This window comes from Eriocheir sinensis, chromosome 7 (genome assembly GCF_024679095.1).
Source record: "Eriocheir sinensis breed Jianghai 21 chromosome 7, ASM2467909v1, whole genome shotgun sequence".
In the NCBI taxonomy this organism is placed as follows: domain Eukaryota; kingdom Metazoa; phylum Arthropoda; class Malacostraca; order Decapoda; family Varunidae; genus Eriocheir; species Eriocheir sinensis.
Window position 1 is genome coordinate 22343006 of NC_066515.1, and position 22022 is coordinate 22365027.

The 22022-nt window shown below is 41.3% G+C and overlaps 2 protein-coding genes across 13 annotated transcripts in view; one reads left to right on the forward strand and one right to left on the reverse strand.

Moving 5' to 3' along the window:
• LOC126994737 (inositol polyphosphate 5-phosphatase OCRL-like) overlaps positions 1 to 10587 on the forward strand; it is a 19025-nt gene extending 8438 nt beyond the window's left edge. For 9 of the 10 annotated variants that reach the window (XM_050854044.1, XM_050854047.1, XM_050854028.1 and 6 more), the window contains 12 exons: positions 383 to 545; positions 907 to 1097; positions 1252 to 1470; positions 1705 to 1840; positions 2233 to 2412; positions 2753 to 2849; positions 4537 to 4674; positions 4847 to 4944; positions 6718 to 6866; positions 7124 to 7289; positions 7857 to 7968; positions 8519 to 10587. In XM_050854044.1, the coding sequence (XP_050710001.1) occupies positions 383 to 545; positions 907 to 1097; positions 1252 to 1470; positions 1705 to 1840; positions 2233 to 2412; positions 2753 to 2849; positions 4537 to 4674; positions 4847 to 4944; positions 6718 to 6866; positions 7124 to 7289; positions 7857 to 7968; positions 8519 to 8649 (1780 nt within the window). In that variant the 3' untranslated portion in view covers positions 8650 to 10587. Of the gene's footprint in view, positions 1 to 382; positions 546 to 906; positions 1098 to 1251; positions 1471 to 1704; positions 1841 to 2232; positions 2413 to 2752; positions 2850 to 4536; positions 4675 to 4846; positions 4945 to 5747; positions 6212 to 6717; positions 6867 to 7123; positions 7290 to 7856; positions 7969 to 8518 lie in introns of those variants that run through there. The other variant, XR_007749611.1, reaches the window with a different exon arrangement.
• A 4529-nt stretch (positions 10588 to 15116) lies between these two features.
• The window catches only part of LOC126994829 (transcription factor AP-2-epsilon-like), a 183602-nt gene continuing 176696 nt past the window's right edge, over positions 15117 to 22022 (reverse strand). For all 3 annotated transcript variants that reach the window (XM_050854103.1, XM_050854108.1, XM_050854113.1), the window contains exons 9-11: positions 20372 to 20513; positions 19097 to 19268; positions 15117 to 18313 (exon numbers count right to left, since the gene is read on the reverse strand). In XM_050854103.1, the coding sequence (XP_050710060.1) occupies positions 18197 to 18313; positions 19097 to 19268; positions 20372 to 20513 (431 nt within the window). In that variant the 3' untranslated portion in view covers positions 15117 to 18196. The remainder of the gene's footprint in view (positions 18314 to 19096; positions 19269 to 20371; positions 20514 to 22022) is intronic.

The window sequence follows — 22022 nt, forward strand, 5'->3', positions numbered from 1 at the left end:
TCCTTGCAATGCCCTTTCTCTTATCTCTCCCTCCATACCACCATGCTTACACATAACTGATCCAAGGTACTTAAACTCAATGACCTCCTCCATTTCTTCACCATTCAGAATTATTTTGCATTCTTTTTCACATTCAATTCCCACTCTATATGGGCATACAAAATCTACAACCTCACTTCTACTTCGCTCACAAACCATCACTTTACTTTTGTTGACATTTACTTTCAGCTTTCTCCTATTACAGACTATCAAAAACACTGACCAAATTTTGTAGGTCACTTTCATAAGTCTTACTACTTACTTATTAATTAATTAATTACTAATTACTAGTCAGAATGTTCTGTAACTTTTCATTTTTTGCCCCTCTGACTCCTTCCCTCAGAAATGCAGTGCTGACTAGTGTCCACCCAAAGGCAAAGTTCCAGAAGGTTCGGCTGGTACGCCTGGTGGGCATGATGCTCATTGTGCTGGTGCAGGAGAAGCACCTGGCCTATGTGCGAAATGTTGCTGTGGATACTGTGGGGACTGGCATCATGAATAAGATGGTGAGAGAGGCCAGTCAGGGGATGTAGAATGGGCTTTGCACTACTTTTGGGTTTGTCTAAAAATGATACTGTTTGTTGTTATAATTTATGGTGTTTAGTAGGGTTCAGAATAGCTTCAGATCCAGTAGTAAGAATTGCAAGTTGTGTCCACTGAAATATATTCAATCAAAAATGATTTAGTAGGGTCAGCAGGTCTCAAATAGCAGTCATGAACCAAATAAAGAAGATTCAGTGAGAAACTGAGTTATGAAGAGCAGGAATTTCAATAAGGTGAGTTCCTGTATCCACTGATTTCTTGCACTATTCAGGACCCTACTGTAACCTATGGCTAGATGGATGTCCTTTTATTTGTACCTTACAGGGCAACAAGGGAGCAGTGTCAGTGAGGCTTGACCTTCACAGCACTTCCATCTGCTTTATCAATGCCCACCTAGCAGCTCACCAGGAGGAATTGGAGCGCCGCAATGAAGACCATGACTGCATTTTTCAGAGAACCTGTTTTCAGATGAACATGAATATCAACAGTGTACCCAAGGCTATTAAAGACCATGAGTAAGTAAAGGAGATGTTGATATTAAACATTTATGAATTAAACTTAACTTTCAAATTGTCAATGACCATTTTTATGATCTGGAAGGAATGCTGAAGATGCTCATGTGTAATATATAAGTGATGTTTGTACTCAATAGATATTTCTTTCTTTCAGCCACATCTACTTTCTAGGAGATATGAACTACAGAATTAACCCTTGCGACATGAATATAAGGGAGGTTGCTAGTAGTCCAGACTTTATAAACCTGTTGGAGCACGATCAGTTGCTGCAACAGAAGAACCAGAAACGAATCTTCCACAAGTTCAAAGAAGGGGAAATTACCTTCAAACCAACCTTCAAATATGATACTGACAGTGATGAATGGGATTCAAGGTTAGTAAAAGAGTTTTTTTGTGTTTGTCCATGAAAATGAAGATAAATATTTCAAGCTTACTTTGTTCTGATTTTTAAGTAGAATCCCAGTCATAAGAAAGGAAGAATTTTTTTTATTTTTTTTATCTGTACATATTTTACAAGTTAAGTTTTAAGAATCAGCTATACTACTGAAGAGAAGGAGGTGTGTGTGGTTCATACTGGACTGTAATACCACTTCAAAAACCCTTGCAGTGAGAAGGCCAGACAGCCAGCTTGGTGTGACAGAATCCTATGGTATGGAGAGGGCATTAACCAACGTGTGTACCGGTCCCACCCAGAGCTGAAGACAAGTGACCACAAGCCTGTCAGTGCCTTGTTCACAGCTGGAGTAAGTGTGGTGACATTTGTGAATGTATGCTTGTCCCATGATATGATATCTCCTTTAGTGAAAGTTTAATGTCACACAATGGCCTCTTAAGTTGAAGTAGGCTCAGCTCTGGTTCATGACCTTAACGTTATAAACTTTTCTCCATCCATGCTATTTGTCAATTGTCACCTGTGTCCTTTCCATCCCATGTTCTTACCCACTCTTGCAGTGTGTTGTCATCTTCAAGGCCTTCTTCATGTACCCCCAGCACTTATATTTGTAATTTATTTCCTACCTCTGTATTAAAAGTTCTTGATCAGTTGAAACTATCTGTGAAAAAATCAGTTTTTAATGTACCTGGCACTACCTTGTGGGACAGGCAATTAAAGTAATGTTTGCTTATTTTGATGCAGATCAAAGTAATTGATACTAGGAGATATCGACGCATTTATGAGGAGGTGATGAAGAAGTTGGACAAGCTTGAGAATGAGTTCCTACCTCAAGTGACCATTGATACAACAGAAATCATATTTGGACCTATCAAGTTCCTACAAGCACAAACCAAGTACCTGACCATTGCTAATACTGGACAGGTTAGTTTAAATCTTTTCCTTTGTTATTTTATGATTTGAAAGGACTTATTAAGATTTTCATTGTAATTTGTTTTTTATCATCAAAGGTTACTCTTATTATTGTTGATTTTTTGGTGTTGTTACCATGTATAGTTTTCAAGATTACAGGTAAATTCCATTTCGCCAAAGGGAGGGTATGATTGTCAAATTAGAGGGGAGAACATTTTGAATTTATCAAACTAAAGGGCTTACTCTACCTGGTATTTTTGTATAGACTATGTTTCGCTTTATATGTTATTTCATATTATGATTTTCAAAAGCTACCTATGTAATTTATGATGACAATATTGATTTTTTTCAGGTGCCTGTCCAATTTGAGTTCATCAAGAAGCTGAATGACACCAGTTACTGCAAGCCGTGGCTGTCTATAAGACCCTACGTGTACTTCATAGTGCCAGGTGAGGGCTGGGTAGCAAAGTTATGCCCCTGGTAACCCTAGTTGTATGGCATGTCCTTCACTTCTGTACACTTTATAACTCAATTTAGTTTCCTCTGACTTCATTGTGAGCCACATGCCAGGGGTGGTATTAACAAAGACTCCTAGCAGTACTTTTAGAAGTGCTGCTAGAAGCTGTTTTCCTTTTAGCAGTAGCTTTTAACTTTACTGCTAATGTCTTTCCAAATTACTTGGCCAATAATAATTATTCACACTGAAAAGTCCCTCCCCAATTCTGGCTAAGCTCCACCCCCCCTTCACCTGATTGGCTGTTCATGATGTCATGCATTGTATCAAAGACACGTACCAAATATATATGATTGAGATAATCAAGCTAGTTTCTTGATTAAAATTTTTTTCGTAATTTAATTGAATGGTGGTACTCTACTTAAAGAATCAATGACATCACCTAAGAAACAAAGTACGATAATAATTATGCCAGTTTTCAGGGGATAACGGGCGGCACTTCAAAACAAGCAATGTAGCATTGAAGGCGATTATAGTAGGCTACCTATTAAATAATGCACACTTTCCGTCATTATTTCTTACATAGCTCATTCACATAGGCATACTAAATATAATCACATAAAAAATATCTTCTACAGTAACTTCATACAGGTAGGAATCATTGTATTAAGGAATAAGTTTTGTATCCTTGGCTTGGAGGGACGGGTGTGTACGCTCGCGGAAAAGCGGGTGACAGTGAGCGCGGCAGATGACACACCCGTCCCTCCAAGCCACAGATACGAAACTTATTTCTTAATACAATGATTCCTGTCTGTATGAAGTTCCTGTAGAAGATATTTTTTATGTGATTATATTTAGTTTGCCTATGTGAATGAGCTATGTAGGAAATAATGACGGAAAGTGTGCATTACTTAATAATAATCTCCTTCAATGCTACATTGCTTGTTTTGAAGGGGCGCCTCCCCCCTGGAACAGCTGTTTGTCTGTATTTTTTTTGGCACAACACGTCAGACACGATAATTAGTGCACGGGGGCCATCAGTCAGCTGTTATTATCGTTATTATATTGAATGAGACATCTGAAAAGTTAGCTTTTAAGTCGTTAAAAGTACCCCACGAGGACTTTTACATTTTCGGCGCCTCCTAGCAGTAAAGTCGCTACTTCTAGCAGTAAACTGTTTGTCAACATGGGGCGTGGCTTAGGCAGGCAAGTGGGCGGAGCTTCGTCCGCCAGGACGAGATGCCAACTAGTCAGTTCCTTCCACTCCACATGCAACCACCTCTCTTTATAACCTTAAAATTGGCGACTCCTAGCAGTAAACTCGCGACTTCTAAAAGTTAGCAGCAAAGTTAAGAGGAAACTCACTTTGAAAGTTGAATTGCACTCCTAGGAGTCTTTATTAATACTGCCCCTGATCAACATCATATTCATGTGATAGCTCACACAATCTCCTTTTAAGATTTATGGGAGAATTTTATACCATAATGCAGTTGTGTTGGCTTGATGCCTATGACTAATTCCCTTTATGTTTTTCTTTTTTTATGAAATAAAGTTCTCAGTGTATTGCCAACTGGCATTAGCACCACTTTATTTTATTAACTAGCACAGTGAAAACTTTTTCTTCACCTTGATTTTGTCTATGATAGAGGAGGAGGACACTAATAGCACAGCTTCTCCTTCAGGTGACAAGTGTGACGTGGCTCTGGAGGTGATGGTGGACAAGCGAACGGCCTCCCAGCTGAACTCAGGTTTGGACAAACTGTACGATATTTTGGTGCTGCATTTGGAGGGAGGGAAAGATCTCTTCATTACCATCAATGGTGAGTTCCTAAACAAATGCAGTGTTCCTTGTCTTGTTGCTAGAAAACACATATCATAATTAAAGTAATTTCCTGTGTTAAATAGTTCCAATGTAGGCAGGATGCATGGTAATTATCAGCCATTACCAATATTACTATCATCATAATCCCATTTGTTTCTCTTTCTCAACAGGTGATTATGAGAGGAGTTGCTTTGGCTCATCCATCAATGCTCTAGTGCACATGAATAAGCCGTTCAGGGAGGTGCCAGTAGCCAAGCTCATTGACCTGGTATGTTGACATGTACTGCTGGTTGATTTGAGTGCCATTAAAAGCTGATTCATAGCAGAAATCATTGACTTATTTCAGAGGTGTTATGAAAGGGCACACAGTAGGGATATGCAGCTCCTTATTTTTGTGACACTTAGAAAAATTGGAGAACTATACTCTACTTTAAATAAATAGAGGCCTAACTAATACTTGTATGGTGATTTTTGTTCTTGATAAATTAATTGAATTGAACTGGAGTTGAAGAACACATGATCTGAATGAACCAAGTTGATGTCTTTCATCAATGGATAAATTGAAACATAGAAATTGTTTTTTTTTTCTCGTCTGAATTGGATGTGAAATGTAATCAGTAATTGGGAGCTGACTCATGTTTGGTGACAATATTGAAAGACTCATACTGGAGATACTTATTCATTTGCTCCTTCAAGTGACAATGGAAAACAATCAGGATAGGGATATATGCATGCTCTTCTTCTTGGCATCATATGAAATGCACTGATAATTATTGCTCCCAAGTAAATATAGAGGGACAGGCAAGGGCTTATTAGAGATATTCAAAGATGCATATAACTGGCATCACAAGAAGACATACCATTCAGATGTTCATGGTTGTTTACATTATGGCAAATATGTGTTTTCTTCTGCTGTTGATGCTTTGGATATGTAAAATTTGTTTCATTGTGCAACCATATGGCAAATGAGTGGACTTCAAGTGCATTTTTTATGCTAGGTGTTTGGGAGAACCATTCAGATCAGAACCTAATTCTAGATTTTCTTTTCTGCAATATTTTGCTTGGTTTTAGGCGGGGTTCCCACTATTCCGTTTTCACGGATCCGTTGGCCGTCAGTGACATCATCAACAGAGCCTGGGCCCCGCGCGAAGCCCGTCCAGAGATGAATTCAAGTTAACTTTGGGGTCCATAACGGTGGTGGTGGTGCCAGTCCAGTGATGTTGAATATTCTACATATCATGAAAATATGAAATAGAAGTATACTTAGCTACAAAATAACATATACGAGAAGTCGTTGTGGTTAATGCTGTCCATATGTTTGTCAACAAATGATGAGCGCTGGACTAACGGAGTGGATCATCCGTGCCGAGGGGCCACTGTTTCGCTGACGTCATTTTGATGTCATTAACGTCGACGGATCCGTCAAAACGGAATGGTGGGAACCCCGCCTTAGAGACAATAATTTAAACTTTTTTTGTTGTTTTGTTTATTGTTTACATTGATTCCTGTGCTCATTTCAGCCATCTTGTGGACAGGTAAACCCTTCCTTGTTTATATTCTAATGTACGAGGTTAGAGCAGTTTTTGCTGTTTCTGTTAATTTTAGAGTTATTAGTAAGAGAGCAACTGAATCTTTGTAATGGCATTTTCTGTTAGGAAGATATTGTAATATTGCTAGAGAGAAGAGCAGATACTTTTTCTTAGTAAGAGACACCTTTGAATATTAGTAACATAAGCAGGAGAACAGAAATGTATATTTAGTGATCAATGTCTCTACTCCAGTGGTCCCCAACCTGTAGTCTATATGTGTCATGGCACCCTTGGAGCTTCATAATGGAGCCTGTGGGGTGCTTTGGAAACTTCTGATAGATTTGTCATCCTTAGGTTATTATATACGTGTGTGTGTGTGTGTGATGTCTTTTCTGGTGTCCTCCTTTGTATCAACATTGACAATATGACCTGAAGCCTACAAAAGGTTGGGGACCACTGCTCTTGTATGTTAGTTGTATTATTTTCATATTTTTTGTTTTTTCTACTCATAGGAGAGTAGCCACCCTAAAGACCTGAGTGAGATGCCATATGCCGTCCCTAAAGAGCTGTGGTACCTAGTGAACCACCTCCATTCTCATGCCCTTCAAGTCAAGGGACTCTTCACCTACCGTGGCCTTCATAAGGAAATTATTGAAATCAGGTAAATATCTTGGTGCTCATCACTATTGCCATTCAAGTGTATGCATTGTTGTTTTCAGTATCACTGTCATCACCATTACTGCCATCATTTTTCCTCTTTATGTTGGTATGAGAATTATTCACTAGCTCTTCATAAAAATCTACCATAAAAAGAGAATAGTGACTAATATGTGATATTCAGTATTTCCTGTAACCACATTTGGCCATGCTTAACTGAGCAGCCTTAACTAGTCAGTGAAACTTTGTTCTCCACCTCAGAACCAGCCTGGATGAGGGGGTCCCCAATGATGTGCTGCCAGGGAGTGTGCATTCAGTGGCTGAGGCACTCCTGCTCTTCCTGGAAGCACTACCTGAGCCAGTCATCCCTTACAACCTCTACCAAGCAGCTCTAGATGCCACACCTAACTTCTCCTTATGCAAAGCAGTTAGTATTGTCTCATATTTTTTTTTTTTATTGTAAGAGCAGTTAATATGGTTTAGTTTTGAATAATTTCATGATTTTCTAAAGCATATTAAGAGTCCACCATAATTGAGTTTGGCTGGCTTGGTTGGAGAATAAGTGAGTGTGGCCCATACCAGCGGGTAATTTTTCTTTGTCTGTCTCATGGTTTATTATTTTAATGGTGCAGAGAGAAATGAGGCCTTGCTTATGGATGTGGTATGTATGTATAAAGTCCCTTTTCCTAACATGCTGTTGTTTACATTAATTTACAGTCTTATGAATGTACTTAATATGCTACACCTACATAATGAGCCATGATGCCATGTATGGGTGTTCTTAATATGCCATACCTACACACTTGACCGTGATGCCCTTCATGGGTACATGAAATGTTAACTTTGTACTCAGGAGGATGTAGTTTATTAATTATTTTCACCTTGACAGCAAGAAGGGAGAAAGGAAAATGTGAATAGTACAGTATTAGATGAAATGCAGGAATATCTGACTATTATGCAACTGTTGCACTACCTACCCAACCATTGATTCCAGATTATCTCAAAGCTACCTGACCACCATCGCACTGTATTCACCTACCTGATAGCCTTCCTGAAGGAGCTTTTGAACCACTCCAATGATAATGAGCATGACATCAAGACACTCGGTAGGTCACGCTTCTATTGTATGAAGTGATCACTCTCAGGTACTGTTGCTGCTCCTCTGCTTTGTCTCATGAACTGATGCAAGGTATTGTATTTTTGTTTAAATTATTTATCTTTTAGTTCATGACTCAGCACACAAAGCTAAATTTTCTTATGAAGACTGAAACACTGAATGTGTGTGTATTTTTAAAGATTCTTAAGAATTGAAAATGAATGAAGCACTGACTCAGGTGGAATAACTAAAGCCATGCTTTGAATTATTCAGAGAGATGGAAGACAACACATGTAAATTTTCTTTGCATCTTTGATTGAGATAACATTTTATTTTGCTTAATACTTCACTGTAAAGCAATGTGTTTATTGTTTCTTATTTTACCACCAGATGCTGTTTTGTTCAGACAGGACAGGTTCTTACTGACTACCCTCTTTTTAGTTCAGTGTAGATGTAATGGCTTGCACCTAGAAAGGCCAGACCAGATGTTGTTTAGACTGTAGGGTCTGCATAGTTTTATCTCTAATGTTGTTTGTAATTTTGTGATTCTTTTGTTGCAGCCCATATTTTTGGATGCATCCTGCTGAGGGAATCACCCAATCAGCTAAATGAGCGGCGTGTCCCTAAAGAGGCTATTGAGAGGAAGAAGCAGACATTCATCCACCACTTCCTCATGAATGACTATGAGTAGCCTGTGACTCACCCACTGCTAGCTTGTTGTTGTTAAAACCATTGTATATATATTTGAAGTGCAATTGCTACCTGATCACAATAATTCAATGTTGATAAAAAAATTATGTTGAAAATCTCGTCTCATAAATACTTTTGAGGAATTATGAAATTATTTCTTTATTTTAGAGATGGCAACTCTGTATCCCAGTTTGTGTGGTGCAAATAGTCTAAAATTTTAGGCTCATATAATACATGAGGGGAAGAAGGGGTTTAGGAACTCAAGCCTTCCTTCTTGTACCCAAACAAGGTCACAGAACATAGAAGTGTATACTGTGTCTGTCCAGGATCCACTTTATCTTTGTAGACAGACAGGCATGTGTGGGTGACTTGGGTGTTATGTGGAATATGTGGACAGTGCATTACTCCTGTATGAATGGTAGTGTGGCCCATTCTTAAGAGCAGTCATTCCTTCTTGGACGCTCAACTGTTTTCCTGTTTCCCCAAGTTGTGTCCTCTACACCTGGACGTGAGTAATTGGGGTGAAATGGTGGTGGTGATTATCATTATTATTTATTTATTATTTTTTCATGTGTAAATGTGTGTGTGTGTGTGTGTGTGATTGTATGCTTGACTGCATATGTAGTTGTTAATTTTATTCAGTTTCAGGAAGAATAATTAGGTTCCTGTTTTAAAGGCTTCCCACCAGCAGCATTATCAAGTGATTGAAGGTATGTTGGTATGTTTACTGTGTAGAAGTGGCTTTCTTCTCAGGGTTCCCAGACTATAAATATTTTATTGGTCTATTTAGATTCCAGATTCAGACCGAGTGTTGCTATTACAGGTTTCGTAATAAAAAAAACTGGATATTGAAGGATGGGATATTATATTGGGTGATTGGCAACTAAGAAGGGATTGATAGTTCATTTTAGAAAATAAAGAATAAAAAATATTCAAAGTACACAACACTTGTGTTGTGTACTTTGAATATTTTTTATTCTTTATTTTCTAAAATGAAGCTATTGTAATAGCACTAAAAACACAGGCCTGAGTAAAACCAAAATATGTACCATTAGATATTATGGTGTATGAAAAAGACAAGGGAACTCCATGCCTAAATAACAGGTGAGAGGAAATATATTTCATTCTAGATTAGTTTTAAAATATTACACTACGCTTTCCTCATCCCTAATGACAACACTGCTGATGGTTACCTTGTAGCCATATATTAATCACTATCCAAACTTAATCATTAGGTTGAGAATCTGTTTATTCCTCTTCAGTCCATTCCATTTTATTATGTATATCAACGTTCAGGTGACTGGTATGTATGAGTATAGTGTCCATTTTCACCTCTCTGTGCTGTTTTAGTGCTGCCTATGTCTGAAAGATTATTATACATTTTAGAGAGTACGTTTTATCCCTCTGATGCCTTGCTTGCCTGTTAGTGGTGGGGCTCAGTGGCAGAACTTAAAGATCCATAGGGAGAGAAGATTTTAGTATCTTTTCACCTTGAAATAAGTATTATTATTCTGATTAGTGTTTGGTTCTAGTAATTTATTGAGAATGCTTTACATGGTAATGAAACTGATTTGTTGAGTTATTGTCCATTTTTCTTTGTGTATTGTGATTCTACCTCCTTTTTCTTTCATTTTGATTCATAGCTTGGAGAAAGAAGAGAGCTGGCAGTTTTTACTGTGAAATATTTTTTCTAGTCTTATTGTTATGCAGTTATGCACTTATAATGAGTGTAGAAGCACGAATGTTTATTATTTATGCATACCATATTTATATTACAAAGAGTCTGTCCATCTAGATTAAATTTTATTAAGAGACAGACTTTCAGCACATCAGACGTCATGGCTGTCTGTATTCAGGGTATGTCCTCTGATTGTACAATTTTGTAAAAGTTTTTTGTAACAGTTATGCAAAATGCAATTATAGATATGAGGGTATGGAAGTAGGTGGTTTATATTCATTTCGCATCCTTTGTGCGTGTTTTCTGGAATGTGGCGATTGAAGTCTTGTGGACAGTTCTTCATACTTTAATTTCTTGCACAGCCGCCCATCAGGCTGTTCAAAATTTGTTCTAGATACGTTGATTGCGATCCTGTGAGCTGTGACTGCAGTTAATACAATCGGCAGAAGTTATTTGGTTATGTTCCATTCACGATGAGCTTGCGATGTTGAAAAAAAATACTGGCTTGGTCAACCCGAAGGATGTTAATGTATTCATCAGTTGTCTTCGATAAGAAACTTTAAATCTAATCAGCAGATGTAGGAAATATGGTGGTGTGAATCATTAACTCCCTCACTCAAGCAGTAATGTTGCCTGAAGGGTTCAAATCAGGGACGTTCATCTTCGATACAGATTCTGAGCTTTGTTTCATCCGGCAGAGAAACGATAGGCATTGAAACCGTACGGAAATTAGGTATCCGTGTGTTGCAGGGGAGAGTGGGAATATACAGGTACCCGTGTGTTGCAGGGGAGAGTGGGAATGTACAGGTACCCGTGTGTTGCAGGGGAGTGGGAATATACAGAATGACCCATCCTCCTTCGCTGCCCATCGCCAGTGAAGCATCATTTCGTTGCTTCACATCTGGCTCACAGCAACACCGCTTGACTCGAGGGAAGAGATGCCATATGCGATTCTCGTAATTTTATCATATAGCACAACGATCTGTCCTGGTCCTTGCATATGAACGTCGTTTATGAAAACATACTTTAAAAAACAATATCAATCAATTTCTATTCTGAATCCTGAAGAAAGACGCGAGTAAATTTCTCCATGGAAGGTGGTAAGGTGGCAGCCCTCCCTTGTCTTGATTGGTCGTATATGGGTAAGTAGATCGTGGCGGCCTCCTCACTCCTCAGTCAGTCCTCATGCAGTCACCGATTAGCTAACAAAGAGACAGTTCCTTGAGATTAGTGTTGTCTATAAGTGTGTGGCGGCGTGAAGAGGCGAGTGGACGTGTGACGGCAGCGTGGAGGGCCGCCAGGAGCAAGACATGACACGAGTGGCGGGTGAGTGTGTCGGCCATATTGGGCTTCTTGTTCCTGTGATTCTTGCTGTTGTTTGGCGTAAGTGCTTTCTTTTTCCTGTCTGTGGCGTCATGAGGGCACCTTCAGTTGTCGTTATGAAATAGACCTCAGGTTGGGGCAAAGCAGGGCAGTACAGGTGTAAAAAAGATAATACTAAGCGGTGACCGTGGCGGCATGTCAGAGGGTGAGCCGTGACGGGAGTTTCTTTAATTGGGTTACTAAAATAATTGAACGGCCTCATACTAAATTTACTTATTATGTACATTAGGCAATAAGTTCTAAGGTTTATTTTCTGCATTAAAACATTCACTATAACATGGAAACGCAACATTAATCACTATAATCTGGAATCGCAGCTTATCCATTTTCTTTGATAACTACAAGAGTGATGGATAACACTAATTTCGCGTGTTTAAGTGGTGTGTGCTGGTAGGGTAAGATTTTCTGCATTTCAGTTCGTGCATTTAGTTATTTACGCACACCAGACATCTCCAGACAAGACGCGGATTCAGTAGGCCACGTTTGTTAGCCAGGGGGTAGGCTATTGTGCCATTTGCAGGACATTCGATCTTCATTCTGAGTGTGGTTGCTCTTCCTCAGTCATTGTTAGCAAAGTACACTGGGTCTGGGTTTGCTTGTTAAGGCCCATTACTTGAAATGTTTGAAGCAGACACATGAAATTTTGTTCCTCTCCAAGCTACACCTCTTTATATATTATTTTCGCATGATTTTCGTCTCCATGGCCGTGTTTTCTGGGATGGAAGTGTTGCCCTATCCTTCAGTCTATTCATACATGGGTATCTATATCTACATTTTTCCATGAATAAGACTTGCAGTCGGCAGGAGTACATGTATGTGCGGGCATGTTCTTTTCATCAGCATTTCACATCCAAATATTATTCCCCCCGCTAAGTCACGTGATGTTTTCGTGCGTCTGGCAGCGGCCCGCGCCATGTTGCGGCCAGGTATCAGATTCATTTGTAATGCCCCGACGAGCTTATTTTTCCATCCTTCCTATTTCTCAACACGGCCTCTGCGTGTATCGAAATAACACGAGAAATTAATCAAGATCAGGGTATTCCCCGGCTGCCTGGGATTGAACCCGCGACCAGCGTGACGGGAGAGCCACTCCTTACCGAGTCGGCCAAAGAGGTACCCCACTGGCTAAGTGGGTTATGGGAGGCTCGTTCATCAGGCCGTCGCCGCACTACACATTAAATAAACATGTTTTTACTGCACAAAACAGGGGATGTCACTTATTCCGACTTTGGTGAGCTTTCATATTTATCTCTTTACGTTTATTTCATGGAGGCGCATAACTTACATTATTACTTTCAGTTTTACTAGTGGCATAAATTTTGTGAGTGTTTATTACTCTAGAATTTCACTCAATATTGGGATTCAGAAACCATAGAAATATTACCAGAGTATGCATGAATAAATATAAAGATAAGCATTTACTTTGATTTGACTCTAGAATGTTTCGTGGGTCATATATAAATATACAAAGAAATCAAGTTCGGCTACTGTATAGGCCCACTATCACACAGCAGTCCCTCCGCCGAGTTTGTACCGTTGAATAGTGTTGCTTGGCGCGCTGTGTTATGTTTTGAACTTTTGAAATTGTGTTGTCGTGTCACTGTTCGCGTGTAGGCCTCCACCTTCCTCGGGTCACCTCAGGGTCGCCGAGGCTTGCACATGGTAAGTAAGCCCTCTCCCTCCCGCCCCGTGGCTCGTCATGACCACCAGTAGTCCATGTGCCAGATCCCAGATTTTCATGGGCTTTCCGAAATTTTGTCTGGAACTTCATCAGCCCTCAATAGTTGCACTGTGTATTCCACTCAGTTATTATTCATCGTTGCCTAGGTGTCTATCATTTTCAAGTTTACGGTACTCATAGCCTACTATGCGTTTTAGGGGCCATGTCACAGTTTTTCGAATATAACATTTTAATAAAGCGTCGGACAAGGATGGTATTTTGGGAGACGATGATTGAGACCCCATCCTAATTGACAAAAAATAGGCTTGGGTTCCAAATGTGGATGATTACGACACTTGTAAGAGTAACTTTAAGGTAAACTTCACAAAAATATACAGGCACGGGTAGCGAGGCTAGTGCATGGAAAATACGGCCTTTGGTACAACATGCTACAAGTATATAACATAGTGTGAAATGCCAGAATTTGCTCTTTACTACACTCCCACACGGCCACTACGTGTAACGAAACACACGAGAAATTAATCCAGACAAGGAAAGGTTTGCCGACGCCGGGGATCGAACTCGCGACTTGTGTAATGGGAGAATCACTCCTTTACCAGTCGGCCAAAGAGGTACACCCCTGGTAGAGGGAGTTATGGGAGGCTGACCCATCAGGCTAGTCGTGTCACTACAAGTGGAGTGGCTGAACTATTGTTGCTGTGTGTGTGAGAGAGAGAGAGAGAGAGAGAGAGAGAGAGAGAAACTGTCGGGTGAGTAGGTGACGACCACTACGTCATAGTTACACGTCACATGGACGTCACGAATGAGAGGCGGTGCATACATGATGACGGCACCTAGCCTCGCTACCCGTGTCTGTACATTTTAGTGAAGTTTACCTTAAAGTTACTCGTTCATGTGTCGTAATTATCTACATTTGGCACCCAAGCCTATTTTTCCAATTAGGTCGGGGTCTCTAACATCGTCTCCCAAAATACCATTCCTTGTTCGACGCTTTGCTAAAATGTTATTTTCGAAAAGCTGTGTGACATGGCCCCTGAAACGCATAGCAAGTATATCTTAACAATTAACATTACTCACATACCCGAGATAGCAATGTTTTAGCAGTTCACAGTACTCATAGCCTCGTTTTTTTTGTAGCAACTCACATTATATATTTATTGCCTGGATATTTTTAACAGCTCACAATAGCTACTCATACCTGATGTTTATTTATTTTTAGCATTTCGCAGCGTACTCCTTGCCCAGTTTATATATTTTATTAGCAGTTCACAATACTATTCATAGCCTACCTAGGTTTATTTATTATTTTCTTCAACAATTCACAGTAGGTAGGTACTCTTAGCCTAGGTTCATTATTATTATTAGTTTTTCATAACAATTCACAGTTCTCATAGCCTAGGTTTATTATTATTATTATTATTATTATTATTATTATTATTATTATTATTATTATTATTATTACTATTTTAGCAATTCTAAGTACTCAGGGTTTAGTCTCTTTCAGCTCACTTTATGCATAGCGTAGGTTGGTATAACATTTGCATCAGTTTTTCTTAAGTTCTCTCTCTCTCTCTCTCTCTCTCTCTCTCTCTCTCTCTCTCTCTCTCTCTCTCTCTCTCTCTCTCTCGTGTGTGTGTGTGTGTGTGTGTGTGTGTGTGTGTGTGTGTGTGTGTGTAATTTACTCAGAAGGTAATTGAAACTAGGCTAAATGAAAACCTGCAGTGAGTCTTGTTAAGATTTTTTATTATTAATCTACATATGGCATCCTTTAGCATTAAAATTATTTCAAGTTGACAGATAAACTATACAACACGCTGGTACCGTCCATTATGGAGGAGCACACAAAAAACAACCAGACCCGACCGAGTGCCGGGGCGACACAGTATAAAATACCTTATTCAATAATATAACATTACATGAAATTGGGCAACAAAAAGGTCTTTCCTTTGCAGAAGAAACGGTGTCTGAGCAACGCCTTCATTGCAGACATTGAGAAGGGCAGGGAGTAAACTGGGGGAGGCTGTCTGGGCGGGGGAGGAGTGGTGGGTGGTAGTGGAGTATTGCCTAAGGAGTAACTGTTATAGGAGTGTTTGGAGGAAATGTTGGGGGGATCAGTGAGTATTGGTGGACTTAAGAGTGTGTTTGGTAGGTAGGTGAGTGTTGGTGGGGCCTGGGGGTACTGTAATGGGGTGAGTGAGTGACCTTGGGGGTGGGGCATGTGGCAGGGGTTCAGGGGCACAGGACGCCACGTGTGAGTAGTGTTGTGATGTGTGGCCTCGTGTAGGGGTTTTGGGGCATGGGTAGAGGGCTTGGCGGGGTGGTTGTCATGGTGTTGTGGTGACGGGGAGGATTGTGGTTGCAACTTTAGGGGAAGACGGATTGTTGAGGTGATCGATGGGGTGATGAAATGAGGGAGAAGATGAGGGAGAAGATGACTGAAAATTGATGAAGGTGGAGAGAAAGAAAAAATGAGTAGGAGGAATATACTGTGAAATGAGGGAGGGAATATGAAGTGAGGAAGGGAGCATGAGGTGAGGGAGGGTCGGCAGGTTGGGTATATCGCTACGTCCTACCCAGAGCCCTTGCTGTCTTTACTGAGAATCGGAGTATTCCAAGCACAGGGTAACAAAAAATGGACAAAAAAATTGATAATGATAATAGTAATAAAAAATCAACAAGTCGGGAGGACCCTAATCCTCCACGGGGGTCCCTTACTTACAACAGGGTGAAAGGGGGCGAGGCAGGGGGCGCGCACCGGCAGGGAGTCTAAGGAAGGGGGACGCCACCCCTTACCCTCTAACTTCAAAAAGACCCGGGAAAGAAAATAATAAGTACCCGAGGCTGAGAGCCGCTGCGCACGCCACACCTACACACCCTTACACACCTGCACACACCTGTACACACCGTTGGCAGCACATGAGAGTCGTACGTCAGACCAACTAAGTACTTACATCACATTGCTCACATGTGCACGGTAATAATAAAATAATAATGATAGAAAAATAGTCTTGAGAATGGATCACTATGGGATCATATGGGGGCCCAAGATGCCCCCGGGACGTGAGGAAGGGAGGAGAGGCGAGGAAAAGGAAGGAAGGGAGTTGTAAGGAAGAGGAGGAGGAGGGTCCCCGAAGGAGTATTTTAGGAGCAAGGGGAGAAGGACTTTCCTGCAACATGTTTTGATTAAGGACTTGTTGCAAACCTTTACCCTTGAGAGAGAGAGAGAGAGAGAGAGAGAGAGAGAGAGAGAGAGAGAGAGAGAGAGAGACTTTCCACACACATATCAGGAAAACTACGGAGTGCAAGACTAGCGAGATAAAAATACTGATACTAAGCAATGATATGATGGAGAAGTGTATAGAGAACGAAGCGGGGACACAAAATATATACGGAAGCCGCTTATAAATAGAGGCGAGTTAGAGTATCACGCCCTTGATTGTACTTGTGGGAAGGTACAGATCACTTTAGAGAGATCTCATACTACGAGGATCACGATAACGAAGACAACAAAAGGTAACAACCGAGGAGGAGGAGGAGGAGGGCGAAAAAGTAGATGGAAAAGTTGGTTTTATATCGAGAGAGAGAGAGAGAGAGAGAGAGAGAGAGAGAGAGAGAGAGAGAGAGAGAGAGAGAGAGAGAGAGAGAGAGAGATGATTTATTAACAGTAAGATATGTTCAAATTGCAAGTGAGAAGACAATCGTATGCAATATATTTTCTGTCATGCCTGGTGAACGCCTCGCATCGGGCGTCAGTGAGAGGGTTGGCTCCTATCACCTAGGTAAGATTAACGCTACGCTACTCCCAGCCAGGAGGTTAGGTGAGAGAATCCCATCCAGAGAGAGATAAAGTTTGTAGGTCCTTTCTACACTGTACAGAGGGAGGGTCGCCCCGGTCAGCTTCTGGCAACCAATTCTTACAACTGTGGAGGCTGGCACACCTCTCTGTCACCTGCCAGGCTGACCGGGCGCCCGCCGAGTTGTCTAATTGATACATCACATCGCCAAGAGATTGCACTTGGTACATGGTTTTGGCAGATATGTATGGTTCGTGGCGACCGGCGCGGGTCCTCCACCATGACACTACTAACGTACAAAGTTTGGCTACTCGCTAGATACAAAACAACGTATTCCGTAGACAATACTGTTAAATGGTAGGTCATCACAATATAATTTATTTTTCTCGTGGTTACTATGAGTGGCACATGAGAAGGTAAACACTGTCTCGCTTTGTATCCAAATCTATCCTTACTAGACGTGTCTCCGCGATTGAAACTAAGCTGTGAATAAGGAGGTTTTATATCCTTAAAGATCAAAATATGGCAATATGGCATTTGTACAAATCTTAGTAAACTACACTTAACATGTTCTACTGATTGTGAGATTCATTAAGCCTCTTAGAAGAGGTGAGGATATTTAAATAAATTTCCCAGAAATCACTTCCATAGTCTCTTTCGTTTCGTTCCCACAAAGCCGAGTATTATGCGCTAATTCTTGTGCGCTATTGCACTGGTCTGCCATCAGGGCACGGCGCGGCGGCCATGCAGTAACCTTAGGGAGTACATAAAAGGCGCTATGTACAGAAGGGGTGCGTCAGGCCGGGCTGCCGGCGAGGCCCGGAGCCGCCGCCTGCCAGGGGGCCCCGCATGATATGGGTCTCGGACACTGAAGTGAGGCATTGCTGAGGAGCGCACGGGCGTGGTCCCCAGGGGCGTGGGGGCACGGCGCTTCCTCGTGGCGACTCAGGGGGTCTGGCCGGCGAGGGGCGGGAGGCGGGGGCGGGGGAAGGAGAGGCGCTGAGCCACGCCGTTATTTCTTCTCCATATCCTTGTTGTTCTTGAGGTCTATGGAGGGCGTGACGGTGAGGTGGGAATTCGAGGAAGGAAACGACTTCTCGAGGTGCTTCAGCGACTCCGTCAAGAAGTTCTGTGGAGGAAAGAGAGACGGTTAAGATGTGCGTGCGTGTGTGTGTGTGGGGGGGGGGGGGGTGTTCTACATTTCCAAATAGACAGTGTTAGCTGTGGGATAGCGAAGATAAATTTGTGAACTATGCACACAACAAAAAGCAAAGTATTTTCAAGTAAATTTTCTTGAATGTTTTGGCATTCAACACATTTTAACTTAACAATGTATGCGGGTAACGCTGTTGAAGTAATCGCACAGGTGTATTGCTTATTTTGGCAGGTGTCTTAGGGAGTTTTCATGATTGAGTATAAACAGGTGCAGCCTCATGGCACGTATACCTGACACTAAAGTTACATACTCGGAAATGACATGCAGGTGTGGTGGGAAGGTGAACAGTATATGTGTGTACTGGTGTTTGGGGGAAACGGGAGAACACGTAGTAGGCGATGAACTGACTGAGGCTTTAAGATAACACAGTAGAAAAGAATTGTAGATACAGATGTAATAGCGTGGATACATTATATAACCGATAGAAGAGAAAGTTACAAAAAAATAAGGTGAGGTAGTGGTGTTTGTGAGAGTATGAGGAAGCTACATGAGAGTTTAATAGTTTAAGCTCTTGGCGAGAAAACTAATAAAAGAAAATTGATATTACCTAGCCATAGTATTAAAGAGGTGGAAGAAAATATGTATGTTTGAAAGGAGACTGGGAAAGTACGAGTGTGTGAGAGTGAGGAAACCAAAGAGCAAGTGTGTTAAAAAGGGACTAAATATAACAGGTGTATGAGGGAGATGACAAGTTACCTGGATGGCTGTGAGGGCGGCGACGATGGCGGGTGAGCCGAAGCCGTGGGTGATGAGGGAGAAGTGGGTGAGGTGCCGCTGGATGGAGGGCTCCAGGATAATTTGCGGCCGCGTGTTGCAGAGAGGCGATCGGTCCTGGTTCAGTAGGTCCATCAACTCTTTGGTGATTTGTCTGCGAGGAGAGAGAGAACGAGTTAAGGGACGGCAATTAGATAGGGGAACATGAAGGGGATAGGTTGATAGACAGAAAGGAAAAAAAAAAAGGTTCATTATGGTTTTATTATGAGAAGGTTTATTATAGTATGAGTTACCGTGACGAAAATGGGAAAGGGAACTGAAAACGAAGGCGGGAAGAAAAAGGCTCATTGTGGTTTCTTATAGTATGGGATGGTATGTTATAGGTTAAGTTAACGTGTCGATACTGGAAAAGGAAACGAAAAGGAGGTAAATCGATACACAGAGAGGAGAAAACGCAAACACAGAGATATGGGAAAACAAAAAGAAGGTTCGTGGGTGCATATAGGAGAGGTCAGCCTTGTATTGGGATTGGAGTAAATACTGTGATAGGGGAAAGGAAAGTAGGATGGTCGGGAAAGGTTAGTGGCATATGGCTTCAATAAATGGTAGAAATAAAGGAGTAGAGGGAAGAAAGGTTGACCGTGATAGAGGGTTAGAGGGAAGGAAAGAACACAGGTTGATGGGGAGGGAGAAGGAAAGGAAATATGGTGTTTGGAGGTAATAAACGGCGGAGAGAAAGAGGAGGAGGAGGAAAAAGGGTTAATACGGTGATAAAGGGAAGGGAAAAGAAAGAAATAGAGACAGGTAGAAGGGAAGGGAAAGGTTGGTGTTGTATGGAGAGAATAATGGGTACAAATGGAGGAGGAAGAGAAGGAGGAGGAGGAGGAGGGAAGGCCAGGACGGGAAAGCAGGGTGGTTGGGGTCTGTCTGAAGGGGAGAAAGGTGGCAGTTAAGACGAAGGGGAAGGGAGAAGATGGTGATGGAATAGAGGGAAGGAGGCGGAGGAGGAGGGAATAAAGGTTGGGAGGAGGAGGAGGAGGAGGAGAGGGAGTTAGTGGTCATCTTCAGAATGGAGGGAAAAGGAAAAGAGTAAGATCCAAGATAAAACAACATATTGAGAGAGAGAGAGAGAGAGAGAGAGAGAGAGAGAGAGAGAGAGAGAGAGAGAGAGAGAGAGAGAGAGAGAGAGAGAGAGAGAGAGAGAGAGAGAGAATGAATGTTTGCTGGTGTCTCTGTAAGTTTTAATCGTGGACTCACTTGGTGGCGAGAATGAGGTCCTTGCGTCTGTACTGCTCGGCGGGGTCGGAGTGCTGGCGGCAGAGGTACTCGGCGATCTGACGGGCGGGGAACTCAGTCTCGCACACGTACCCGAAGTCCCTCGCCAGATGGATAGCTTCGCCTGAAAACAAAAAGAAACACGTTAGCCTTTTTTTTTTCGCTTTATGACGATAGCTAAAGTGTGCTGTTGAATTTAGAAGGGGATAAAAGTGGGTATAGTTAAAGTTTCTCCTGATGTATAGCTTCACGTGAGGATAAAACTGTATTCGTTAGTTTTTCCTCATTACAGCGGTTGCTAAATGGTTTAATATAGTTAGGAATCGAATAAGTTGATATAGCTGAAATTCCTGGTCATTAATGCACAAAGCTAAACATTTATTTACTCCACATTTCGGCATTTCTTAAGGTGTGGCGAAGTTAGAAGATAATAATGTGTAGTTAGTGCCTTGGATAGAGATATTAATACATAGATATAGCCTTTAGAATGGAAATGATAGGTATATATAGTCATCGAAAGGGAAGAATAGATAGTGTAGCCTCAGGGATGTTGTGTATGGGCGGTTAAGATCTCTAGGGAAGTAGAAAGGGGAAAAAAATGAGGTAGAAGAGCCTAAGGTAATGTGGAGCAAGGGATTGAAAGTGAGACATAGTGGATGGGTTAGTTTGATTGAGTGGAAGTTGACGTGGATGGAAAGCTGGTTTGAAATATTGGAATGGTGGGTTGTAAGGTTTGATAGGGGTGAATGTACCGAGGATGGCATGTGGAGTAAAGGGAATGTACTGCGTATTGTGAAATGAGAAGGACGTGTTTCGCTCTGTCAAACTAAAGACACTGGAAAAGCCGTGTGTGAATTTTGCAATGGGCTGAAGTTTGGGATTATTAAAGAATGGATTTTGATGTCAGTTATATGTCAGTTGTTTGTGAAAGGCAGTGATGTGAAGATATTTGCTTGTATATTAATTTCGTATAGATTCGTCGTGTGTGTGTGTGTGTGTGTGTGTGTGTGTGTGTGTGTGTGTGTGTGTGTCGTCAGCGTGTGTGTGTTAATCTTTCAAAAGTCACGTAGAGGGTTTTAACGCTTGAACAAGATTGGTACATGTACACTCCATCCACACACACACACACACGACAGGTGGGAAGCGGGCTACAACACCTGGCATCGTCTACCCCACCCACCTTCCCACTATCCTTCCTCCTCCTCCTCCTCCTCCTCCTCCTTTTCTTCCCATAAGACGTCGGGGCAAGCTATTTAACATTCATTATAGAAGAGATTTATTTTTTATCCTTGGAGTGACTATGGTAACAATTGAGCTCCATCATCGTCATCATCATTATTATTATTATTATTATTATCATTATTGTTACTACTACTACTACTACTACTACTACTACTACCACCACCACCATCACTAATACTACCACTACTGCTACTGTTATTAATGTTCAAGTTCCTTATGTTAGCCTAATATATCTTTTGTTTCTTTCATGGGCAATTTTCAAGTCTTGCATTAATTTTAAACTCAGTCGGGCCGAGAAACTTTCAGGCTGGTTAGAAAGTTTAAGTTTGAAAATATTAAACGAAGGGAGAAAAGGTCTAGTGAGGGAATAAAAAAAAATCCATTCATAACC